The sequence below is a fragment of the Eurytemora carolleeae genome, unplaced genomic scaffold, assembly GCF_000591075.1.
Source record: "Eurytemora carolleeae unplaced genomic scaffold, Eaff_2.0 scaffold953, whole genome shotgun sequence".
NCBI classification, from domain to species: Eukaryota; Metazoa; Arthropoda; class Copepoda; order Calanoida; family Temoridae; genus Eurytemora; species Eurytemora carolleeae.
Genome location: NW_019396998.1, coordinates 21,241 through 47,070, shown reverse-complemented (window position 1 = coordinate 47,070; position 25,830 = coordinate 21,241). Strand labels below are relative to the sequence as shown.

The window sequence follows — 25,830 nt, the reverse complement described above, 5'->3', positions numbered from 1 at the left end:
CTTCGATCTAGATCACATAAAATTGCAAAATTATATTAATATTTGAACTAATCTCAAAATTATATTAATATTGAGTTGAGCTTATCTCTAAATCACATTGGACAGGTTTATATTAAATTGGTTTTCTATAAGCGAGCAAAAAAAACTTCAAAACTTGAAAACAGCAAAATCAAAAATTTTATCGCTTACTTGAGCGAATTTTTTTTCGATTGTTTACTTTATCCAAATTCATACATACTTGGCTTGCTTGCTTGTCTGTTCGTTTGTATCCATTAAACATCATACCAGTTAACCTATTGCACTCAAATTTTTTGTGGGACCTCACATGACCCCAGGGAAGGTTTATGGGTGCTCATAAAAATAAAAATAAATTTATCCGCCAAATTCTTTTTAATTGTTTAATCAAAGAGGAAATGCTGAAAGATTGAGTGCTCTAATAGCCTAGTTAGCAAAATTTCCGATTATATAAAAAGTCTACCTAGAAGCATTTCTAGTTGACCTTCTTGGCGAGAGCTTCCTGTGCACAGCTCTGAAAAACCATAATTCAGTGTTCAATGTCTGAGACTTAAAAAGCGACTTATACTTTGGTGTTCTCTTTTGGGATAACTGTATAACTTAATCCGTATAAATACAAAAGATACGGATTAGGGCTTAATAAAGGGATTAAAATAGAAAAGTTAAGACCTCAGTTTAAATTGTAATATTTATGTTAGGTAAATTTGACCGTGTCCTAAATGGCTGTTAAAAAAGTTAAAATAATCTTTATTTGTCAAGATTCTTAGGAAAAAACAAAAATTGAATCAAAAAAAATAATTTCGGTTTGATTTCTACCTTCTATCCCCAGGCCGGAGTAGTGAGGCGGAACCAGGTACCCGGAACCCTGAATAGACAAATCTTATTTATCTCCAGTTTTTAGAGACAAGGACTGTCCCCGTGGTTTAAATGGCACTTCATTTACACAGTTGCATTACACGATTTTCTACGGTACCTAAATCGTCATTGAGGAAGATATCTCTATCTTGACGAATTATGTCAATTTTCTACATTGCATTTGACGCGTAAAAGCGCAAGTCACTTTTGTAAAGATACCACAATTAAAACTTTCAATGTTTCAGATATAAAAATATTTTATAGATTATTTTTGTTGGGACAAGAGTTGGTAATCACCTGATGCCATTGTGCTCTTAGCATGTAACTATTTAAATTGAAAGTCACCTAAAACTACGTTCATAGTCCCTTTTAAGTCACTAAGAACGATTTCTGGAGCAGCAGTGTAAATAAAAGGATTAACTGAATATTTGAAAGACAAACAATACATATATAAATTAATAAAACAGTCGAAATACTGTGGCAAAATAAAAACGCCTTTTAATATCTGTATCTGTTGTGTGTACACTGTACATCTCAATTAGCATGGAAGCATGGACATTGGACAATCGTTAAACAATTCTCTAGATTGCCACCTCACCCTCCCACCCTGCATCAGCTACCTGACTCAAAAATAGGTCTGTAGCCAGAGGAACGTCCAGAGGGTGTGGAAGATTGTGGATCTACGGGCGTTCCTCCTCCATCTCTAGGGGAGTGTCCAGCACTGCTTGCTAACCGGGTACGCCTACTCTCCTTCCTGGGAAAAATGTCTTATAAATAAAGAATTTCCAATAATAAGTTTGCTACCTAAGAANAACGAAAAATAAAGTAAAAATTATACAGTAATTTAATTAGATTTAGGAACATATTTTTTTAAAAGAAATTTGTCAATAAATCAATGCTAAAATCAATTGTTTCGTTTTCATTATTATATTGAATTTCTTATCTTCTTTGAATTTATTCGCAGATTTCTTCAAATTCTTCAAATGTCGTCTTTTTAATAATAATCCTAGAAAATCTGCAAAAATCTTTGTGAATAATGAGAAACCAGAATAATGAGAAAATAGAAACTAATAATTGAACAAGATTACTTATTTTCGTTGATAAGATTAAATTTTTTTTCTCAACATGTTCCTATACATGACGTCTGTAGTTTAATGTTGAACTTTATAAAATTTTATGTCTTCGTTTTTTAATAATTAAAAAAAAAAACTAATTCTGAAAACGTATCCACCCCCAAAGTAGGAGTTTTGAACGTCGAATTTGCGCTCAAACTCAGGATGTACAGACAAACAAAGTTTAATATGTCTCAAATGAAACTGCATACTCAGTTTAACTACCTTACATAGCCGGTCACTCCCTTTAATGCTGCGAATGTTTATGACATGATTTGATTTAATTAATTTAAGTACAAATGGTTCAGTAAAAATGTTGGAAGATCTAGTTTGCATAAAAAAAGAGCCTGACGTTGTAAGAAAAGAAAGTTTTTATTGTGTGTGTATATGTTTCCTTGAATCCTCCTTATCACTCATCACCTCCAGGTCTTGAAGGTATCCAGAGTATCTAGAAACTCCCCAACCCAACCTATTAATTATCAAGGATTGAAGGTATCTATCTAGTAACTCCCCAACCCAACCTAATAATTATCAATTTGAAGGTATCCGAGTATAAATCCCAACCCAACCTAATATTCATCAAGGATTGAAGGTATCTATCTAGTAACTCCCAAACCCAACCAAATACTTATCAATGATTGAATGTATCTATCTAGTAACTCCCAAACCCAACCAAATACTTATCTAGGTTTGAAGGTATCTATCTAGTAACTCTCCAACCCAACCTAATATGTATAAAGGTTTGAAGGTATCCGAGTATAAATCCCAACCCAACCTAATACTTATCAAGGATTGAAGGTATCCTAGTATAAATCCCAACCCAACCTAATACTTATCAAGGATTGAAGGTATCTATTTAGTAACTCCCCAACCCAACCTAATATTTATCAAGGATTGAAGGTATCCGAGTATAACTTCCCAACCCAACCTAATAATTATCAAGGCTTGAAGGTATCCGAGTATAACTCCCAAACCCAACCAAATATTTATCAAGGATTGAAGGTATCCGAGTATAACTCCCCAACCCAACCTAATATTTATCAAGGTTTGAAGGTATCCGAGTATAACTCCCCAACCCAACCTAATATTTATCAAGGTTTGAAGGTATCAGAGTATAACTCCCCAACCCAACCTAATAATTATCAAGGATTGAAGGTATCCGAGTATAACTCCCAAACCCAACCAAATAATTATCAAGGATTGAAGGTATCTTTAAGTAACTCCCAAACCCAACCTAATATTTATAAAGGATTGAAGGTATCTATCTAGTAACTCCCCAACCCAACCAAATAATTATCAAGGGTTGAAGGTATCCGAGTATAACTCCCAACCCAACCTATGTATGAACAGAAAAAACACAGAAAGACAGGTTGACCTACAAGCTGCATGAACCTGAACTGAACTATGAGTATCTGGATCTATTAGTATAAGAAATAAACAGAAAAGCAGGTTGACCTCTAAATAAACTGACCTATGAGCGTCTGGTTCTATCAGTATAATCTGAAGTGAGTCCACGACAAGAAACCTCCGCTGCTTTGTTCCATCCTATAAAAAATTTAAATTATAAACTCTATTTAAATTCAATGAATTTAAAATAACTCATAACTAATTTACTACTGCTAACCCTTCTCATTATTTTAAATAATTTATTTTATGGATCCAGAGTTAAATCCGGGGTGCAGGAAACCTCACTAGAGCCTGAAATGGAAACCTTCTCAGATTTAAAAGTTAATCTTCTAAATATAGAGTTCAGTCGATGAAGCTAATCCATATTTCAAACAGAAGTTTTAACCACTTGTCATTTCTTTCAATTGTTTCCTCTTGTACATCGGAATTGAATATGATTAGTAGATAACAGACAGAAAACAATTGTTAAACTTGCCTTGTATTCAACAGTAAGTGCCAAAAGATCAGAATTGTTAAGATCCAAGACAGATCCTTCACTTACACAGCTATCAGAGCTAAATATAAAAAGAATGAAACAGCCAACCAAAAATTTGCAGGTTTATTTATTTCAATTTTCAATATTTTGCATACTGTTTTTAATCAAGTTCTGAGCTGAAACCGAACAACCTTTATAATTTAAAAGACGCAAGTGCTGAAAGACTCAAGTATTTTTGTAAGAATAAACGTCAAATCCTGGGAACCAATCATACACAAACGTTTGTGGAAATTCGCATAATCCCGGAAAGGATTTTGGTCAACACTAACATTAAAAAATTTAAATTTTTTGGATATCCGCAGATGAAAACATAAAAATCCATTAAAATTTTGAAGTTATAGGATGTAAAATGAAAAGTGGTGGCTTTTTAAAACAACATTTAAAAGGCAAAATTGTTACTAGAAAATCATGCACGGAGCGCCCGGAAAGCATTGTACTTGAATATTAACCTGGATAAGGGTAAACTGGTCTCATGTTCTCCTTGCAGACTTAGAGATATATCCCGGAGTAAGAAAAACGTCCTAACCAAAAAAATACATAAATTAAAAATTACATGGCGAAAAAAAGAATATTGAAAGAAATCCAACAACACTAAAATTAAGAAATAATCTGTTTATCCTGAATGTTGAGTTTCTCTAAAAAGAGAATCGGTTCAACCAACCAAGCATAAATAGTTAAACTTCTTATTGATAATTGATAATAGTGCAGAATTGTAAATTTAGATACTTTTATGATTTTTTAAATTTTTTTTTCAGGACTGAAGGTGTAATTTCAAGTGACCCTCAATTAAAAGAGGGCAACGTCTGATTTACAAGGGTACCCTTGAAACCTTTATTTCGACCAATAATGTGGAAGATATTGTTGTAAATTTCTAAGTTTAACACTATTTAATTCTTATAATTCCAATATCGTTTCTTGCAAAAAAAAATCCGCGCGTAAGTTTTTAAGAGAACCAAATTGAAAATAATCAGTTTTCAATCTCATAACCATTATTATCTAATTGTGGCGCGATTGTAATAATCGGCCCATTTCCCCTTCTGAAAGGTATTTGTTTTCATCTTAACAACATTTTTTATTTCATGTTCTGAATGTTACTATCGGAGACAACATTGCTGCTGAAGAAGACGATATTCAGAATCGTGAATAATGAAGTCCTAGTCCTCTCTCTCTTCTCTATGAACAATGAACTGTACACTGTGTACAGAGTACATTGTGTACACATCACACAAGGACTGATGTGTCAATCTAATCAAAACTTTGCAAGTGAAAGAATGTATTGTTAGTGTCCCGTTTTTGGTTTTGTTGTTTATTTTAAAGTATTAAATCCAAATAATCTTTTCAGAATATTTATAATATATAAAGGCCATGATTAAAACTTGCTAAGAAGGGCATTTTGTAAAGGTAATATTCGGAAATATTAAACACATTTATTTGCGGTTTGTTTTGATTTACTAATCTTGGATTTTACTTTAGAATTGTCTCGATCTATGGAGTAAGAGGCTGAGCATATTCAGCAATCTACTCCCATCGTAAATTCTGTACTTTGTTCGCAAGATAAAAGTCCGCCGATAATATATTGTATATTTACAGAAGATCCGGTTAACATGAATACCGACTTGAACCGGAAATATTTTGACACCACCAGGTAGGAATCAAGTTTTACAAAAAGGGGCTTGAGTATCTCCCCCCCCCCCCCGTGCGTGAGGGGGTCATTCTAATCGCGCCACAATTCTTTACAAAAAAGCTTTGTCGGCTTCTTACTGGTGCCGAGTGTCAAAATATTTTATAAAAATGATTAAGTGTAATACTTGTCATTTTTCGGTTTAATAAATAAACGTAATGTTTAATTGATTTTTGTAAGCACTCGCCAAAGTCTCGGCAATCTGTTAACAAGATTGTCACAGGTACAGTTAATTCAGTGTAATACTGATTACTGTACACAGTATTCCATACAACTTACAAAACACACTAAATTAGTTCTAAAACATTTAGTGAACACAAGTTACCTCCCTGGTATAAGGGCTACAGTTTCTAGTGAATTAGTGAAAAATAATTTGTTAAAAAAAAAAAAAATATTTCAAATTACCCAGCTAACAAATAACGTGCTGGCAAACTGAAACAGAGTGAGAATAAAATTATATTTGTCCTGAGCATTTCAGCAAACCAAATCATATTCACAGTGTAATACTGGAATAGTTTTTTTTTGGTGTCTTGAAAATTATTTTCAAATTACCCAGCTAACAAAAATATATTTGTCCTGAGCATTTCAGCAAACCAAATCATATTCACAGTGTAATACTGGAGTAGTTTTTTTTGGCGTCTTGAAAATTATTTTCAAATTACCCAGCTAACAAAATCTTGGGAGGAAAGTTAAACTTTGATCATTAGACCTACACCTTTGTACATCATAGCTGCTTTAGGCACTGTGACTATCTTCTGGTGTTCCCTGCATATTTCTGAGAAACTTCTTTGGTCATAGCCATGCCTCTAGCTACAAGAAGTCAATCAAAAGATAAGCCATTGGTACAATTACCTGGAGGAAATAGAAGAACCTCAGTGAACTCGAATCAGCATCTCTTTAATGAACCTCAGAACCCATCTCAACAAACCCATGATAATTTTACTACTAATATGGAGACTGCAGTAGATAGCCCTAACAGTTCTCAAGCTGAAACTGTTGTACCAGATAAACAAATTGGGGGAACAAGTTCAGGTTTCACTAGCATTGGCATTCTTTCTCCACCTAGAAATACTTCTACACCAGCAGCTGGTCAAAGTGGTGACCCAGATGACCATGGACTTACTGTCAATACTATTAATGAAGGACTTGGCAACACAGTGGTTGGGAACAACCAACATGAGTATAATCTTTGGCAAGGGAGTGAAATACTCCACCTAAGAGTTGTTTCTCAGGAGGAAGCCCTCAACTACCTTCAGGATTTGAAAGTAAAAGTAGAATGGTTTGGTTTAGAGCTAATGAGGCAAGACAATTGGGAAATTATCTCTGATATTGCTGGAAATCAAATATTCGAGCGATTTAGCATGCTTGATGAAATATTAAGAATCTCCAACTTTGATGAGTTGGTATCTGATATACAGGGAGTTCAGGCCAGATTTGAAGTTTACAGAACTCATGTTAATACTGCAATGTTAGCCAGTGGCCCTCCCTCTACAATCCCCAGTCGATGCACCTCTCCAGCTATTACCTCACCTGAAATAGATGGTTACAACACGAGACCTAGTTTCTTATTAGGTAATGTACCTAATATTATTATCAGACCTGACTCAGATAAATCTGTTACACAGAGAGGAGCTAGGTCTTTTGAGAATCTCTCCTTATCAAGATCTGTCCAGGTTCAGAATCTTCGTGAGAGGCTACGTCAGCTCACTGATACAAAATGTGATCGCAATGAGATGAGAAAGCAGTATAGAAGTACAACCAATAAAATTGCTGAGCTTGAGGATTGCATTAAGCATCAGCAAGAAACCATCCGTAGAATGGAGGAAAAGTTTACTAACTTGGAGAACACAGTTCATGCTTATCAGGAGCAACTAGAAAGTATCCCAGAGATGCAAGAACTCATAATGGAATTCACTGCTCAAATGGATGATGCATTGGATATTCTTGAATCTGATCGACGAGATAATGGAGCAGCAGGACAAGTGAATCAATACACTGTTGATGGTATTGCCAAAACACAGGCTGATCTGCGTAGAGATGTTGCAAAGCTTAACGCAGACATGGCTCAGATTCAGCTAAGATTGAATCAAAGGAATAGATTAGAAACAGCTTCAAGGCACCTTCCTCGCCATGACAAAAATCAGCAACGTCCTTCTGTGTCCCATGTTTCAAAGACACAATCCAGATCTCCATTCTATTCAACCTCATCAACCACATCACCACCTTTGCCAAGGACTCATTATGAAAATCCTTCAGGTATTGTGCCTCTAAGGCGATCCCGAGGGTTTTATAGAGATCCAAATGCAGGCAGTACTCATGATGCAGAACTGGTAGCATTAAATGGTCACCGTGATAGAAATCCACCTATCAACGGACAGGACCCCTCGCAGGCAAGGCATGATCAAGCAACAGGTCCTCCTGAACATGTTGGTTATCACTCTCATTCTTCAACCTCAAGTATCACTTCTTCTCAGAATAAGGAATATAATACGATCCTGAACATAACTCAGCGTAATGCTGGTTACGTACAAGGATATCCCACTGGTCATCCTCTTCAAGCTGGAGATCCTCAGGCTCAAGAAGGAAATTGTCATCTGCAGAGGGAACATACTTCTTCCAGTAGTAATGAGCAGAATCGCAGAGCAAGAAGAAGTGTTAGGAACATTGCCAGTCAATGTCGAAGATTGAGGTCTCTACTGGAAGCTGAAATTAACAATGAGCTTTCCAAAAGCCATGTACAAGACCTGCTCAAGATGACCCTGCCATTTGTCAATGATCTAAAAAAGGAACTCAAAAAGGAAATAGATAATTACTCATCTCTACCAGATTCCTGTGTTGACAACGCCATCATTGATATGGGAGAGGACTTAATGGATGAGGCTCATAATTGGGCTATTCAACTCAAGAATGTCTACACTGCCATTGATTGCGGTAAACCTTCACTTGATGGAAAGCTGTTCGAGGGATTGAAACAGTTCACAGAAAGTTCTGAACTCTCAGTCTTTGAGTTTATTAAGAAATTTGAGAGATATACAGCAGACAAGGGATCAAAGCAACAGAAAGCTGCCCTTCTGTATGATCAGTACTTGGAGAAAACTCTACAATTGAAAGCTGTTGATCTAAGACACAACTATGATGGGTTAACCAGTTGGTTATGTTCCCATTATGGCAAGCCACGAGTTATGTCTAAGAACTTACTCAAGGCACTTCCATCATCTACTCCTCCTGCAGATTCAACGGTTACTTCAGGACTGGCTAATTATTACAGGTCATTGAAAGCTGCTGTAAAAAGGATACAGGAACTGAAGGATATACCTGAGATGTCAGAGGATATGTACACTAACTGGGTAGAAAGTACAGACTTTTTAGACCTGTTGGTAGGCAAGCTACCTAGAAAAGCTAAAGATAAATTCTTCACTTTGATGGTAGCCAATGGCAAAGATGTAGATAACCTTCATGGCATTGAAGTTTTTGAACTGATTGTTGAGACTGTGAAGGCCAACTCTAAGATAACTGAAGCTATGTGGAAAAGTGGCCATGAAGAACCTTCCAGATCTAAGACAAAGGAACCTACTTCTCCAAAGGTAAGTAATAGAGCTCATGCCACTATTGTTGGGAGCCCTCAACAGCAATCTCCTACAGTCCATGTATCTGCTTCGTCTCCTCCCCCTAAGTCTAAGGACAACAGTAAGTCAAAGTCTAAAGACAAAACTAAGGATGGAAAACTAACTACTTCTATCAGGCCCAACTCAAAATGTGAGTTTCCATGTGTTTTTGAAAGACATACTCATGAGTTGGGTGCCTGCAGATCATTTCTTACTGCAGGATGTAGAGCTAGGCTAGATTTAGCCTTAGGCAAGTTTTGTCTAACATGCCTCAAACCAAGGGACATATGTGACAGAAAGTGTGCTAACCGTGTTCCAGATGCCATGAAATGCAAGAAGTGCGGAGACAACCCCAAACTAAAGCATTACCCTCCAAGATGTGTTCTGTTCTGCTTTGATGATACTCACAAGGATGACATTGATGTTGCTGTGTTTGCTAGTGCTCTGGAAGGCTATCTCAAAGGAATAGTTACAGGTAGCATTGACGGTAACGTCCTACTAGAAATTGATTGACTATCTGCCCACACTGTTACCATCTGCAAAAACTGCCAGGATGATGTTTGTGCTTGTAAACGTCGCTGTCTCACAAGATCTCCTAATCCTGGTCAACCAACCCCTAGTTTTGACACTGAGACCGGCATGCTTCAAGCTATAAGTCCAAGCAATATCATTCCTCAATCTGGTGATGATACTACGTTTATTCTTCAGTTCATAATGCTGGGAGACCAATCCTGTATGACGTTTTATGATACAGGTGCTGATTTCCACCTCATTAAAGGGGAAATTGCAGAAAAAGCTGGGTTAAAAATTGTATCAGATCGGCCAACAATGGTTGGACACCTTGGGGGAGGTGCTATGTGGACCTCTTATGGTATCTACACAGTTAATCTTGGACCCACAGTAGATGGTCACTATTTTCAGGTCACTGCACAAGGCATTACCAAAGTGACTGCACCATTTAAACATTACAACTTGAGTAATGTGAACAAAGAAGCAATTGCCTCTAATAAACTGCCAAAAGGATGTGTTCTTCCGAAATCAGTTGGAGGTATTGATGCTGGCTTGCTTATTGGAGTAAGGGCTACTGGACTTTGCCCATCCTTATTGTTTCAGCTCCCTAATGGGCTGGGAGTTTATGAATCAGCTATCAAAGATAAGTGGGGTTCTCTCATCTGTTATGGGGGCCCTCATAGATGTTTTTCTAATGCAAATGTATCTGTGAAGGGCAAAGTAAAATATATATCTGTGTACTTTGCCAAACTGGTTTCCCAGTACAGATCATCACCATATGTTCAGCTGAACCACAGAACTGCTAAGGAGTCTACTGAACAGCTTCCTGGTATTTATATCTCATCTTCTACAAGTGTGTTTGAAAACTGTAAAGATGAAGACATTGCTGAGCTATTTACTGACATGTTATTAGACCAGGATTCTCATGGAATTAATTTGGATGTGGAGGAAATCTCCAATCCATGTACTTTCAATATTGAGAAGTGTTGTTGCATACATATTTGCAATTTGGTTCAAGATTTTCCTTCCTATATCAGCGTTTATAAAGCTAAAGTTCCTGTTTCAAAAAGAAAGGGATACATAGATGAAGAAGATCTGTGGCAAGATACATCTCCAAGGTGTGAAGACTGCACCATTTGCCCAAGATGTGGATCTTCGGCTAAAGCTCGTATGATCTCAATCCAAGAGCGATTTGAACAATCTGCTATAGAACGTTCAATCACGTTAAATCTTGAAGACAAAAGGGTAGAAGTGGAACTTCCATTTGTCAAAGACCCTGTTGAACATCTGAAAGCTAGACACAATGGTGAGGATAGCAACTTCCGCCAGGCCAGTCGAATCTTCAAGTCAAACTGTAATAAAAGTAAAGAAGCTAGAGAATGTCTTATTAGAGTTCATCAAGAGCTGGTCAATAAGAATTTTATGTGTAAATTAGAAGATCTTCCAAGAGAACATCAGGACATCATCAAGAAAGCCCCATTCAAGCATTACATGCCCTGGAACTGTGTCCAAAAACCAGACAGTGCTAGTACACCGTACAGGATGACAGCTGATGCATCTATCACTGGTTTAAATGAAATTCTAGCAAAGGGTGTTAATACTCTAACAATTATTCCTGAAATGCTTATGCGAAATAGGACTAAAAAGTTAATTTTTGCATCAGACATATCAAAACTGTACAATCAGCTACATCTGAAACCCTCTGCATTGCCCTATGGTCTATTCTTGTTTAATGATGACCTTGATGCATCTAAACCTGCTGACACCTATGTTATGATAGTGGCTTGGTATGGTGTTACCAGCACTGGTAACCAAGCAGCGGCTGCACTGGATATGCTGACTAAATCCCTTGAATCAGAGTTTCCTTTGGCTAGAGAGGTCATCAAAAAAGATGTATATGTTGACGACACATTATCTGGAAGCAACTCTCATGAGATATTTGAGGAACAAATCCGTCAGACTAAAGAATGTTTGTCTCGTGGTGGATTCAGTCTTAAGTTTGTAGCAAAATCCAGTGAACCTCTTCCAGCAGAAGCTAGTGCTGATGGGGAAACTATGAAGATATTAGGATACAAGTGGAACTCCACTTCTGATGTCTTGTCACCAGGATTCATGGAAGTGAACTTTAACAAGAAGAGAAGAGGTGCAAAACGTCCAAACCCGTTTCCTGTTTCTAATTCTGCAGACATTGCAAAACTACTTGAGTCTTTGAAGATTACCCGGAGACTGGTAACAGCTAAAGTGGCAGAAGTATGGGATCCAGCAGGACTTTGGGAAGCCTATAAACTTCAATTGAAGTTGGATACCAGATTATTAAATGGTTATGAATGGGATGAAGAAATTGACCTGTTACACCAGGAGTCTTGGAAATCAAGATTTACAGAACTTCTTCAGCTACCATTCATGTGTGCTCCCAGATGTATAGTACCTGCTGACGCAGTCAATCCAGATGCTATTCGAATAATTTGTACTGCAGATGCTTCATTAGATGCCGGTGGATGTGCTATTTATGCAGGGTTTGAACGAGCCAATGGATCATTTAGCAGCGATTTGTTCTATTCCAGGTCCAAACTAATGTCCAACTCAGTACCTTGCAATGAACTGGAAGCTATCAGGCTCATGGCAGACTCTGCAATTAATGTGAAAAGAGCTTTAGTTAACAGGATCAGTGAAATCATTTATGTTACTGACTCTACTATTGCCATGTGTTGGTGCCATAACACCACAAAGAGGCTAAGAATGTTCATGTTATCTCGTGTTTCAGAGATACGCCGAAATATTTTAGGCAAAACATTTTCAGCTGATCAGGATACATTAGAGCTATATCATATTGATGGACAAGTGAATCCTGCTGACTTGGTAACCAAGCAACATGATATCCAACCATCAGATATAGGTGAACATTCCATTTGGCAATCTGGCTATCCTTGGATGACTCGTCTCAAGAAGGATATGAACCTCACCTCATTCAAAGATCTAACAGTAGACAAAGACGTTGAAGCGCTGGTTGATACTGAATGTTTCCCTGAACCTATTATGTCTGAGAAATCCAATATTTCAGCACACTGTTTTACAGCACAGCTTAACCATGATCATTGTTGTGGCTGCTTTCAACCAGAGATCTTTATCTCAGTTGACATATGTCAGGGCATTACTGATCCCTTAGAACACTGTGATGATTGTTCTTGCACTCCTGTATTTTCTTCATTCGCCCTTTCTGCGGCAGGGGACTCGGCAGCACTCGTGAAAGTGTTATATTTTGGATGGAAGAAATCTCTCAAGATAATAGCTTATGCATACAACTTCATCTTTTCCACGAAGCACAAAGTCCATGTCAAGAATGGGTTGATGTATGACAGCAACTGCAAAGTGTGCGAAACTGACAAATCTGTTACCCATCCTGAGAAATTCTTTAAGTTGTTCAGACTTGAAAGTATGGACTATTGGTTCAGGCTTGAATCGGATGTGGTAGCAATTACCCTTCCCATCAGTCAAACCAAGAATTTTTTGAAGAGAAATGGTATTTTCTATTATGAGTCCAGAATAGTCACAGAAGCCACAATTGCAGACCTAGACTTAAAAGACACTTTCTTTGATTCTCCTGATATCCTCAAGTTACTACCAGTAGTGAGGGCACAATCCGAAATGTTCCTAGCAATTCTTCTACATGTACATTATTATGTCAGACCACATTCTGGCGTAGAAACAACAATGAGAGAGATCTGTAGGTCAGTTTGGCCAGTTGGCAATCCTAGAAAAGTTGTACAGCGTGTTAGGAAAGATTGTTCCTATTGCAGAAAGATGAACAAGACGACTCTAGAGTTAGGAATGATGAATCATCTAGCTGCTAGAACTACTTTATCACCACCATTCTATTTCTGTCAGGCAGATGTTGTTTATGGATTTAGAGCACAGACATTCAAAAATGCAAGGAAGCCCATGGAAGCCTATGCTCTTATTATCTGTTGTATTCTTACTGGAGCTGTTAACATACTTTGTCTGGAAGGAATGTCAACTCGAGATATACTTATTGCATTTGAAAGGCATGCAGCAAGGTATGGGCTTATGGCTGAACTATTTGTTGACAATGGATGTCAACTTATTGCCCTTAAGAATGCATCTGCATTTATCAAGCCACAGTTTACTCCTGAATTTGAAGCTGCCAGGGTGAATTTACAGGATTCTTATGGATTCAAGGTCAATGTATCCAATCCTAAGTCTCATCAGGAACGAGGTAGAATAGAGGCAAGAGTATGCATCATGAGAAGCATGCTGGAGAAAGTTCAGGCTAATACTGACACTCCACTCACTTATTTGCAGTGGGAAACACTCTTTTCCAAAATTTCAGTAATGATAAATGATCTGCCAATTGCCAAGACCTCTCGGTCTAATGTCAGTGACCCGCTGTGGGATATTATCACCCCCAATAGATTGATCCTTGGGAGAAATAGCAATCGCACAATTGAAGGATGGATATCATTAGATAAAGGCGCAGATCTTGAGCATCTAATGAGGAAGAATGAGTCAATACTAAACACTTGGTATACAGTGTTTTCTCAACGACTACACCATCTCATTCCCAGACCAGCTAAATGGGGGAAAACGGATCCTGTCAATGTTGGAGATTCAGTACTTTTCTTGTTCACTGAAACCCCTGGTAGCAAGCCAAATCAGTGGAAGTTGGGAATAATTAAGGCAATTCCAAAGATTAACAGTGTGGAGATTGAATATGTATTAAATCCTTCTAAGAAAGGTGTTCCCACAAAGTCAACACTGTTAAGATGCCCAAGAGATGTCTGCATAATAGCAGCTGCTAATGAGTTCCCATTAGGTTCTAATCTGTACTTTGAACAGATCATAGGAGAACTGTTACCAAGTGAATGATACAGTGAAAAGACACTAGAAACAATAAAGTAGAAATAATGTAGTGAAAAGACACTTAAAATAATTAAAATTTGGTGTCTCCCTGTTATTAAAGGTGTGGATTTCACCAAAGTGATACCTAATGGCATCCCACTACTGGATGTACTGTACACTGATATCCTTAGAAGTGATCATGGATACAAACTCCCACCGGTAAGCCATGTAAAAACTATGATGGACAATAGATCCATTGATTTACCAAGATTGTTTCTTGCCGGTAACGTGACAGTGAAAGAGATCGATCTTGTTCGATCAAGTAGTGAGGAAAGTTGCCAGTTCATCCTATGGATGACCAAATTTCATTTGGATAACCAACGAGACTTTCCATCTGGAATGCTGTCGGTTGATGTAGAGGACTTTGTAATCCCCAGTGAAGCCATCTTTAAGCTGCAGAAGGCTGTTCACAATCAGACTGGTGAAGGGGTGCCAGCAAAACTGACTCCTTATGGTGCAAAGGACACCATTGGGGTTCCTGCAAGAATAATTGTGGGAGATGGTATCCAATGGTTTGGATCCATCAGATTTCCTTGGAATGACCACCCTAACCATAAAAAATCAATCATCATGGACTCTACCCCCATCACTGAAGATAATGAGCTCTTACGCCATCTCTTCTCCTACACTTGGGTTGGTCAGGGTATTCAGAATGATCGAAATAACCTTATGGATTTCTTCTCAATTATCTACAAATTAAACATGGATATGCCAAAGGTTGTGGAACTAGATGCACTAGCTCTTGCAGCAGGTTGGAGATTGGATTATTCCAATATGTTCGTAATGAACCTAGTCTGCTGTGGTGGCCTACTGAACAAGCATGTGTCCAGAGCTGACAATCTGTGGTATAAACCCTACCTGGATCTCCCTGAGTGTCTTCAGGCTTACATTATAGGTGATGTAAGGTGTGGGTATATCTGTCATGTAGTCCTTTCATCCCTTCTTATCCGGGACTTATTCCCAGATATTGATGTGGTATGTTCTTCACTTGAACTGCTTCCTGAGCAATGGATTGGATATTTCAACACCATTCTGGTTAATGTACTTGCTGAGAAGAGTATTTACCAAGAGGCTAAAAAGAAAGCTGAGACTCGGAAAGACATGCTCTTATCCCTGAGAGAGTATGATAATAGCTGTAGCCCCAGAATTATCAAGAAAGAAGTTGATTCTAGATTAGAAACATTTGCAAAACTTCTGCCTGTTTGGCCAACTGTGCCATATGGAGGTGCTCGTAGCCTGCATCAAGTGGTGAACTGGTTCTCTGATGTGCAAGTTCTTGTCCTAAAGGAGCTTGATGTCCCTCACTCTCGATTTACTCCTGTATTGGACAGGAGCGTCTCCATCCCATTGCTTGAATTTAGTCAAAGTTGCAAGAAAATGGTGTTTGGAAGATCCAAGGATCCAAAGATTCTTACTAGACAGCAAGCTGTATCCAAACCTGGATTAGTTGCTGATACTATGTATGAAAATCAGAAATTTGAGATTCCCATTAATGACTTATCTTTGGAGCCACTAAAGGTGAGTGCTGAAATGGCAGGGACTGGAATAGCTGATGGTATCCTTGAAACCTGTAGACTCTACCCACACATCATTCCTGAACTCTTGACCGCCATTGGCAAGATCAAACCTAATACACCTGCCTTTACCTTTTGGGAACGCAAGTGTGGTCTATATGATAGGATTAGGCAAATGTACAGGAATCTTCACTCCATGGAGGCGCCAATTGTGAAGTGTATGGAGGACTTCATAAGAAAGAAGAGAGTCAGGGTTCTGAATGTTGAGGTAACAAGCCGCCATAACAGCAAAAGGGTGGAAAGGAAGATAGTTATTGCTGCCCTTAGTAGACGTGCTGAGGAGACTGGAGCTGGTAGATTCGACCTGCAGAAAAGGGCATATCAAATTGTACCGAGACCCAACCCTGAGAATGCTAGAAAGAGAGCTAGAGCTCAGGAAAGAAAAGAGCTGGAGGATAAGAACCTAATAAAGAGACATAGAGTTCATGACAAAACATCCAAGGTAACACTTACACTCAATAAGGAGGAAGCACTAAGTTTATCTGAACTCTCTGATGTTCCCACCCTTGATCAGAACGTAACGTATTCAGAATCAAGCAGCCGCCCAAGGTCACCATCTCCAGTGATTCAAGAATTTCATCATGATATGGAACACCTAAGTAGGGTAGAGGCTAGAGATAATACCATTTATCACAAGATCAGGTTTTTGAGCCCATCTATCCCTATGAGGCAGAGAGCTCCTGGACCGCGTTACAAGAGCAGTAATTGCAGTCGCTCCCAACTACCATTCCCTAGAGAAATAACTCCCCCTAGAATATCTGTTAGTGAAACTATGACTTCTGGAGATTTAAATGAGACTAGAGAAGTCAGGAGACTACCTGATTCACCCGAACCAGTCAAGAGTAGAATTGGTAAAAGAGCCAACGATTGGCACAGAGGGAAATCCTCTTCCCAGTCGGAGGTGTCTTCCAGTGTTTTCTCCCGATTAGGCCCCAGACCCTATCAATCAAGCTCCCGCACCTATTCTCCTCCTCGTGATTGGTCCTACCATGTAGGAATAGAGGATACTCCACGAGTACAGCGTACTCCCATGACTGATTTTGGATATAAGAAAAAGAAGAAAAGTCGTCCTCACTTCAACTCTTCTCATCACCAGGACTTTGAAGACGAGTATGTATCTGTTGCCGCTAAACTTGCTGGCATAAAATACCAACGAAGATGGAAATGAGCAGCCCTTTGCCGGGGAATGTGGCGCGATTGTAATAATCGGCCCATTTCCCCTTCTGAAAGGTATTTGTTTTCATCTTAACAACATTTTTTATTTCATGTTCTGAATGTTACTTGAGGATCGCTGGAAATTACGCTAAAGTCCAATGAGAAATTTAAGTTCGGTAATTTATGTTGTTTCCTTATTGCTCTTCTAGCCCTCTCCACCTCACCGCAAGGTAACCGCTTGCGGAACTCAATACCGGTCAGCGGAGTACCTGCAGAATACACATTACACAAGTAGTCGTAGGAAAATAGATAATAAAGCTAAAGGTAGTAATTAATGGCATTTTAAGAAAATTATGCAGACCGTTACAACCTTGTCTCTCACTTATGTATTTACACTCAGCTTTTCATTGAGTTAGTGCATGCATTAGAACTTGACTAGAAATGAGATCAATAGGGGTTGACTGCGATTATTATTATTAGTATTAACATTGGTGTTAAATGTGACAGAGTTCTAATCCGTTACTAGTGCGGAGGAAATAAAATGAAGAGTATATATAAACAAAAAGCTCACATTAAACTAAACTAACCACACTGTAACTTAAGCACTTATATTTCTACGTTTTTTTAAATGGGTTCTCAAAATATTATTACGAAATAATGGCCTGACCGAAGAAACTCAATCATTTGTTATATTTTTTAACATTCAGGCCTTTAATTACTCTTGTAACCCAGTCNTCCCCCCCTTCTCCCTCACCTCCACCTCCTCCTCCACCTACCTCAATATTAGAGTACTATCCTCCCTGGCCCCCTCCAGAGCAGCAAACTGTCCATCTTCAAGAATACTTTTACCATCCTGAACAAAAAAGAAGAAATTTTGAAAACAAATTTTTTTATATGCAAATTTTTTAATACCGACCGGCGAAAAACCCTTTCCTGGGGCCGTGAAAGATGAAAAAATAGACTCAGTCAATTCAGCCTTTTGAAGTTTTTTTTTAAACAAACAAACACCAAAACGGACAATGCAATTATTAGAAAATGTCCCGATTAATATTCATCTATTTATCTATTATGAATCGCCGGCAGCCCCTAGAGGAAGACGACTACCACCTTTCTGGCAACCCTGTTTGTATACGAAAGTATCCGGCCAGGGTTGACTGTTAGCATGACATTATGCATAGGTTTATGCCCGGGCAGATGGGAGAACAAAGCACCAGTGGTCCTTTGTGCTCATGACTGAAAATCCCAGCAAAAGGTGAATAAAAAACATAATTCTTCAAGTCTTTTTCCAGGCTTACATTAGCCTTGTACTCCATTTATTCACGCTTACAGAAAATTCTTTTAACCTAGCTTTTCTCATTATGTGTGTGAAATAAAAACGAGTATGAGGTTGGAAACGACGAAAATATGTGGCCCCTAGATGTCCCATTTCATGTAATAGTAACATAATCATTGATCATTAATAAATATTAAATAATTATTTTGAATGTACAAAAGAAAAGTCCTACCTTCAGCACCATAATTTTGATTGATTTGATGAGGAGTTCCAATGTTACAAGTCTCACTCTATAATAATCAATCATTTACTCATATATTTGATTGATAAACATTTAGATTTCAAATCAATTCTAATCTATGAAGAGTTAAAAAAAAATGAGGAAAAAACAAGTTTGTTAAATTAGAGACTATTACCCTGTTTTTTATAAATATTTTAGCATTATCATTAATTTTTATTAAACCCCNCCACCCGTGTATTTACACATGGCTTTTTGTAATAAATTTAAGTTATCGTCTTGATCTAATATTCATGTATAGAATATTATCTTCAACAATTAATGCAGAGACTGATCTATAAACTTAATGATTCCTTGAATGCATTATTGAAAAATTAAGAAATGTATTGCTTGATTACTTGATTAAATGATTAGCTAATGGAATAGTTGAGCAAATGATTGATTGATTGATTGATTTTAAAAATGATTGATTAAATGATTGAATGATTGATTTTAGGATTGATTAAATGCTTGCTTGATTGATTGATTAAATGCTTGATTGATTGATTGATTAAATGATTGAATGATTTATTTAGAGATTTATGTAATGATTGATTGATTGATTGATTGATTGATTGATTGATTGATTCATTCATTCATTCATTGAATAATTCATCCTTTTATGTTTTACCTGCTACCATACTGACAGCCTGCTGTTACCAACTTTATGTATTTCTCCATCAAATGAACATTGTACACCTGAATAATATTCATTATTCATATACATATTACATACAGAAGAAAATTAATAAATAAATGGTTTTGTTGGACACTTGTTAATGAATTAGATTGTAAATAATTTAGGGAAAATACGGCTTTGTTGTTCACTAATTACATAACAACCATCTTCACTTTCAAATAGATGGTTTTGTTGGACACTTGTTAATGAATTAGATTGTAAATAATTTAGGGAAAATACGGCTTTGTTGTTCACTAAATACATAACAACCATCTTCACTTTCAAATAGACGGTTTTGTTGGACACTTGTTAATGAATTAGATTGTAAATAATTTAGGGAAAATACGGCTTTGTTGTTCACTAAATACATAACAACCATCTTCAATTTCAAATTCCAATTTTCCAACCAAGTGTTTAATAATCATAATTTGAACAATGAACATATCTTAAAACTACCAGTGTCCAACTCTAGTCTACAGTAATAATACTAATAAAACATGATAAATCAGAAAGAGAACAATCAAGTGTTCAAAACCTAATAATAATTAGAAGGATACCTTTTTCCCTCGTGAATTGACTCCATAGATATTAACGGACTCCAGCAACTCCTTGTTGATCCCGGTGTTTATCTTAACAATTTAATACATTTCAAATTTAAGAGAATCAATCTATTTCTAACACTCCGTCAAATAGACCTTTAAAGAAAAAACCATTTTCTCATAGAAAAATGTATTTTCTCCAATTTAGCGAGGGAAAAAAACATTTCTTCTAGTCCTTACATTCTGGGGGAAACAGGCCCGAAGCTAGGGGGGGGGGGCACACTAGATATTAATTGTTACCCTTTTTAAGTTTTTCAAGCCAAAAAAATTCTTGTGCCCCCCCCCCCTAGCTACGGGGCAGCGGGAAATGTTTTAGAAGGGGGAAATAACTTTTCAAGAAATAAATTTTTTCCCTGTAATAACAAACTTTTTATTTTTGCCTCCAAATGGAATATATATATATATATTCCTGTATTTACTATCGTTCTTTACCTGCATGGAGTAGATTAGACACAGTGCAAAGAGTTGAATATAATCATTGTCTGAATGATCCAAGAATTGAAAGAGAGCTGCAAGAAACGGACGGGATTCAAGGCTTACATCCTGTACTCCTATGAAAGAACGTTATAGAAGCTTTTATTTTGCGAAATTTAATTTTGTTTGTTTACATTTCCCCCATTAACTAACCTGCAAGACGTAGTTTCTCTTCGTCAGATATCGACATAGCGGACACTGTGTCACTAAATTAAGAGAAGTAAAAGGTTTAAAGTCATTCCTCCCCCGACCCCTTCTTCTAAATAAATCTTAATCGCGTGAATAAAGCAAAAGAAATTGATAAAATTCATTAAAATAAACATATATATTATACACTAGTATATAGTGTGAGATATATTATATCCTCTGAAGACTTACTTAAATTAGTGATATTATTCTGAAGTAACTATTTATTAAACAGAAAATCTCCAGAAAATCATATATTTCCCGAATTCAGCGAACAAATAACTCATATTAAAAGGAATTTTACAAGAGTTGGACGCTGGGGAGTTGGGAGATTCAGGGATGTATAGTTTCTTTAAATAATCAGATTTTTGAAAATCTCGAGATAAAAAATGTAAAATTGGACTTCAAAAGAAAAGGTTTTGAAACTTTTTCAATACTGTCCTGAAAAACCACCTAAACTTTTAATACTAGAGATTTTTCGTAAGGGGGGCTGGGGGGGGGGATCAACCCTTTTCTCTTGTCTTTACCTCTGCGAGGCAGTAGCGGAAGGAAGCCGGAAAGGAGAAGGAAGAAGGGTGAGTCTAGTGATACTTCCGGTATTACTTCCCTCAAACTAAACAATTACTTCCGGTATTAATTCCCTCAAACTAGTGAAAAAGACATTAACTGGCAGAAGGCAGTTGTAGCTTTTGCACAACAAATTAAACTTTTTAAATAAATGATAAAAAATATTCTTAGCTTTGATTCACTTAAAAAAAGTTTTAACAATTTCTTCTATTTACAAATTTTCTTTCTAATTTTTTTTCAAAGAAGTGAAAACTTAATTAGCATTAATTCTGATGAAATCTTCTTAGCACCTAGTTAAAACATCTTTGTTGTATTGACTAATCAGTGCTTTGGTCCCAGATCTGCAACATTTTAGCTCACTAGATCTGAATCCAAGTGATAAACTATTCACATCGGGGGTAACGCAGACATTTAAAGTGTCAACAATCTTTCAAAATTGTAAATTTAGTTTCCTAATGAATAATAATGTAAAAGAATCACTCAATTTTTTTAAAAAATTTGTTTAAAAACCGAATTATTAAGAAATATCCGTGCTGGAATCAGATCCATTTTTTTGTTCAACAGATCCGGCATCCAGATCAACATCAGAAAGAAATGATTCCAAAGCACTGACTGTATTATGAACAAAATTTAACAGTCTTAATCCATGAATATCAATAAAATGGTGACCTCTACATCAGAATCAGTTTCCGAGGTTGTGCCTCTGATGTTGGCCTCCAATAATTTGTCAAGGCTGTCCGGGGGGGCCATAAAGCTAGGCTTAACCCTGAATACCCAGTATGTTAACGTTACAGGGAGGGAAAAGGGGGAGAGGGGACAAAATAAGATTTAATTTACATAAACGTATTACTAGCCTCGAACCTTGAGTTTTTTTAACCAGGGGTCAAAACTTTTGAGTTGTTAATTCAAGACAAAACAGTTATCTGTATCTTTTGTCGCTAAAAGGGATAAATTAATTCGTCTTATACGTTCTATGGTCAGAACCCAGGAGAGCGATATCAAAAAATATCCTAAAACTTTAAATTTGTCAAAGTGGATATCGAGATCACGCGTTAAAAGAATTGTAGATTACCGTTTAAGAAGAAATTTTGACCTCAGACGGATTAACTGTAGATAATTTAAATGCAGGCTATTTTTTCTAGCTAAGTTCTTTGTTATAATATCCCAGCTCTACGATATCAGGTTGCAAAGGTTGTAAGGATTGAAATGTATGAGTAATCGGTTCATTTGCATGTTGGGGATTTATAAAATATAATATTAGAATATCAACTTTTAAAGGGACTTTTAAGGTTCAGCCTACACCCCCTTAAATTTTAACTTAACAGTCCCTTTAATGAATGAGGAAGTTGTGAGTGTGAAAATGTGATGAGGGATAGCTTATATATTTAAGAACTAGCTTGGAAACCAACTCGGAAATTTTAAACCAAAGAAAAACATTCCCCGGGTTCTCCCGAGTTCCCCAATCAAAATTTGAGGCTAATCGGTCAAGGGGTTCATGCGTTATGAACGGACATACAAACAAACGGAGATTTCTACTTTATATATGTAAATATGTAGATATTAGATAATGGTATTTCCTTGGTCTTCTGCTGGGTGATGTAATGTATAAAGTTGCTCCACGCTCAGTAAACACTTCAGAATCCCCGGCCACGATAATCCAGGCTAGTAATCTCACTGAACAACAATATAATCCATTTTTTTACACAATTTTAATTGACTAACTATCCATTAGAAAAAATCTAAAAGGACATGTTTGATTCACAACGATGCCCTTAAAACCCATAATTTCTCTTTGAAAATTGATTAAATTCAAACGTAACCCTGAGGAATTGTGTTACAAAAACAATGAAGAAAGTTTAACACTATTCCGGCCAGTAATCTTTCTAAACCCCATTTTAATACCATTGCTATTATTTTTTTAATTCTACACATTTTCCAAAACATACATGGTGTCCAAAAAAAGTAGAAGGTCGATTTTGGACCAACAAATTTGGTTTTTTAAAGTATAATTTCTACTGTGACTTGGGGTCTGTAAACCTACCAAGTGGGTAGTGGGTGATGATCAGAAAGACTTGACAAAGAAGGAAAAGAGCAACTACTGGAGATACAAAGGGTTTCAACTCTTCAACACTTGTAGCACACGTCCTGTATAGAAAAATTGGTTAAGTTACATCGTATAAACGCAATATCCACTCGGCTGAACGTCTGACCTACTAACTTTCCGAACTACAACAGTGTGTCGACAATTTATGGACCGAGTGCTGCGGTCAGGACAGGCTAGGGGGCCGGGCGGGCGCTGCGGCCACATGTCCAATTTACAGCTATTAAACCACGTGATAGTAGGTCGGACGTGGCGTAGGTTAGAAGTGGATTATAGAGGATATGCGTACTGCTAATTTAAAATTCAGTGATGGTGATGGACCAAACCTCTGTAGAGTAAAAAAGTAGCTGTTAGTTCCACATTTATTGAAAATATATTTCGGTCTGGGTTGACCCTCGTCAGTTCTTGAGATTGTTTCTTCACAAAGATTAAAAACAAAATGCATACTGCGTAAGTCGAAATATACACCATCTAAAATTTTGATATGTAGGATTAAAGGGAATATTCAGATATTTGTAGAAGTAACGTTAAAGTCGCAAATATGATTAATCAAAAAAAAAAACATAGGGCCGGGCTATATATTTTGAAGAACTGATTTTGGAAGATCTTAGGGAGAAATATGAAAAATATTAAGAACGGCCACTGACAAGTTTTTCCCACTTTTCGATGAATTTTACCTAACTATTCATTAATAACTCCCAAGAAATCAACTATCTTATCTAATTCATGGAATAAAGTCCAAATACTTTACCCTAAACCAAAAAGTATTTATTTTCAAGAGGTGCTGGGGCCAAAAATTAACGTAAAACTGTCAATTTAATCAGTTTCAAGCAGACTTTTTAGCGAAGAATTTATTTTCAATGGAACTATTTAATTTCAATTGAAATATTTGCTTTAAATTCTCACTGTGGCCCTATCACGGTCTGGGATGTCCATTGGCGGGATTAAAGGTCCGGCAGTGGAATAGGTATTGGGATGGTGCTTCCCATATCTGGCGGCGATCTGGGGGGTCCACATTGGGGTCTCTAACAGATTCCATTTCCTTATGTTCATTACGGGATCCTTAACAGATTCAATTGCTTCATTGTGTTAATTACCTTGCTAAAGAGTACATGTACAGTGGAATGAAAAGCCTATTAAGCAGATGATCAGAGAGAACCTGAATATTAATTCCAATTAAAAAATATAAAATAATTCACAATTGAGAGAAAAGCTACTTGAGTAGTCGACCCTAGAAATAATTTTCATCATCGGCCTATGGACGGGTGAATAATATATTACTATACATCCTAGCTCTAATTTGAATTAAGAAACTAGTAAGCAGCTTAGGATCAGAAGAATCAGACAGAAAAACTTCTTCTCAAAATGTTTGGCTTATATTCACATTGGAAAATGTACCTAAAATGATCATCTTAAGTTGGTTCGATGTCAAAAAAAGATATAGGATAAAAGAAGACTTGAAACATCATAATTATTGAAGGTTGTTTAACATTTCCATTTAAATAAATTAATGTTCTTTCAGAATTGATATGTATGCATCCTGTAGGATAAAATATAAAATTATTGTCATGGGTGCATACTGCATACTGCATACTGTACAGAAGGTGATTGATTAGTTACTTATTTATTATTCTACAATTACAATTTCAATTGATTGGAGGGTAACTTTTTCAACCATTTTATTTAAGAGATAAAAATGTAGCATTGGGGAGTAAAAGATTAAGGGGAAGATATGATTTTTAAAAAAGAAAAAATATATGACCCTGAAAGTAATCTGAAAAGGTGCTACATAAAAATCATACCCAGCTGGGTGTAAAATTTTAAGAATTACAACCCCCTTCCCCCCCACCTCGAAGGGTGAGGGAATGNCAATCAATGAATCAATCCATTTGTCCATTATTTCAATGATCCTTTAATGCAATTAATCCATTATGTAAGTCAGTAAATTTATTCATTAACCCAAAAATATCTTTCCATTTATCGCATAATCTATCAAAAATCCATTAAAATCAATTTAAAACGAAACTTATAAGTATGCGGGATTAAAAACTAAAATTATTATACCTTCAGTTTATTTAAGCTCTGATGGTCCGCATCATTTCTGACACATGCATCAATATCAAGAATATGGCTTCCTGAAAGAAAAAATGGTTTATACACGGGTATATGTATTCTTGTAAATTCATAAAAATCGGTAAAAATAAAATCACTTTAGAAAGTAAAAAAGTTTCAAAAAGTATCAAAAATCCTGGAGTAAAGAAATTATTTGCATATTTCTTAGGTCTCAAATATTTAATTTTATTTGGGG

General features: G+C 36.6%; 3 protein-coding genes across 3 annotated transcripts in view; all 3 read right to left on the bottom strand.

Annotated features, from left to right (window-relative positions):
* The window catches only part of LOC111710910 (uncharacterized), a 3,900-nt gene extending 2,272 nt beyond the window's left edge, over nt 1–1,628 (bottom strand). The window contains exons 1-3 of the mRNA XM_023485105.1: nt 1,491–1,628; nt 832–880; nt 479–529 (exon numbers count right to left, since the gene is read on the bottom strand). The gene's annotated coding sequence lies outside the window, so the exon portion shown is untranslated. The remainder of the gene's footprint in view (nt 1–478; nt 530–831; nt 881–1,490) is intronic.
* The window catches only part of LOC111710912 (AP-2 complex subunit mu-like), a 21,605-nt gene extending 14,014 nt beyond the window's left edge, over nt 1–7,591 (bottom strand). The window contains exon 1 of the mRNA XM_023485106.1: nt 7,586–7,591. The gene's annotated coding sequence lies outside the window, so the exon portion shown is untranslated. The remainder of the gene's footprint in view (nt 1–7,585) is intronic.
* Nucleotides 2,340–25,830, bottom strand: part of LOC111710920 (protein CLEC16A homolog) — a 27,501-nt gene continuing 4,010 nt past the window's right edge. The window contains exons 8-25 of the mRNA XM_023485117.1: nt 25,587–25,657; nt 24,620–24,681; nt 23,463–23,566; nt 22,999–23,095; nt 22,091–22,187; nt 21,382–21,467; nt 20,822–20,874; nt 20,627–20,745; nt 20,153–20,224; nt 19,548–19,615; nt 18,872–18,929; nt 18,143–18,219; nt 18,018–18,028; nt 17,560–17,635; nt 4,374–4,445; nt 3,865–3,943; nt 3,454–3,527; nt 2,340–2,451 (exon numbers count right to left, since the gene is read on the bottom strand). Coding sequence (XP_023340885.1) covers nt 2,355–2,451; nt 3,454–3,527; nt 3,865–3,943; nt 4,374–4,445; nt 17,560–17,635; nt 18,018–18,028; nt 18,143–18,219; nt 18,872–18,929; nt 19,548–19,615; nt 20,153–20,224; nt 20,627–20,745; nt 20,822–20,874; nt 21,382–21,467; nt 22,091–22,187; nt 22,999–23,095; nt 23,463–23,566; nt 24,620–24,681; nt 25,587–25,657 — 1,373 coding nt within the window. The 3' untranslated portion in view covers nt 2,340–2,354. The remainder of the gene's footprint in view (nt 2,452–3,453; nt 3,528–3,864; nt 3,944–4,373; nt 4,446–17,559; nt 17,636–18,017; nt 18,029–18,142; nt 18,220–18,871; nt 18,930–19,547; nt 19,616–20,152; nt 20,225–20,626; nt 20,746–20,821; nt 20,875–21,381; nt 21,468–22,090; nt 22,188–22,998; nt 23,096–23,462; nt 23,567–24,619; nt 24,682–25,586; nt 25,658–25,830) is intronic.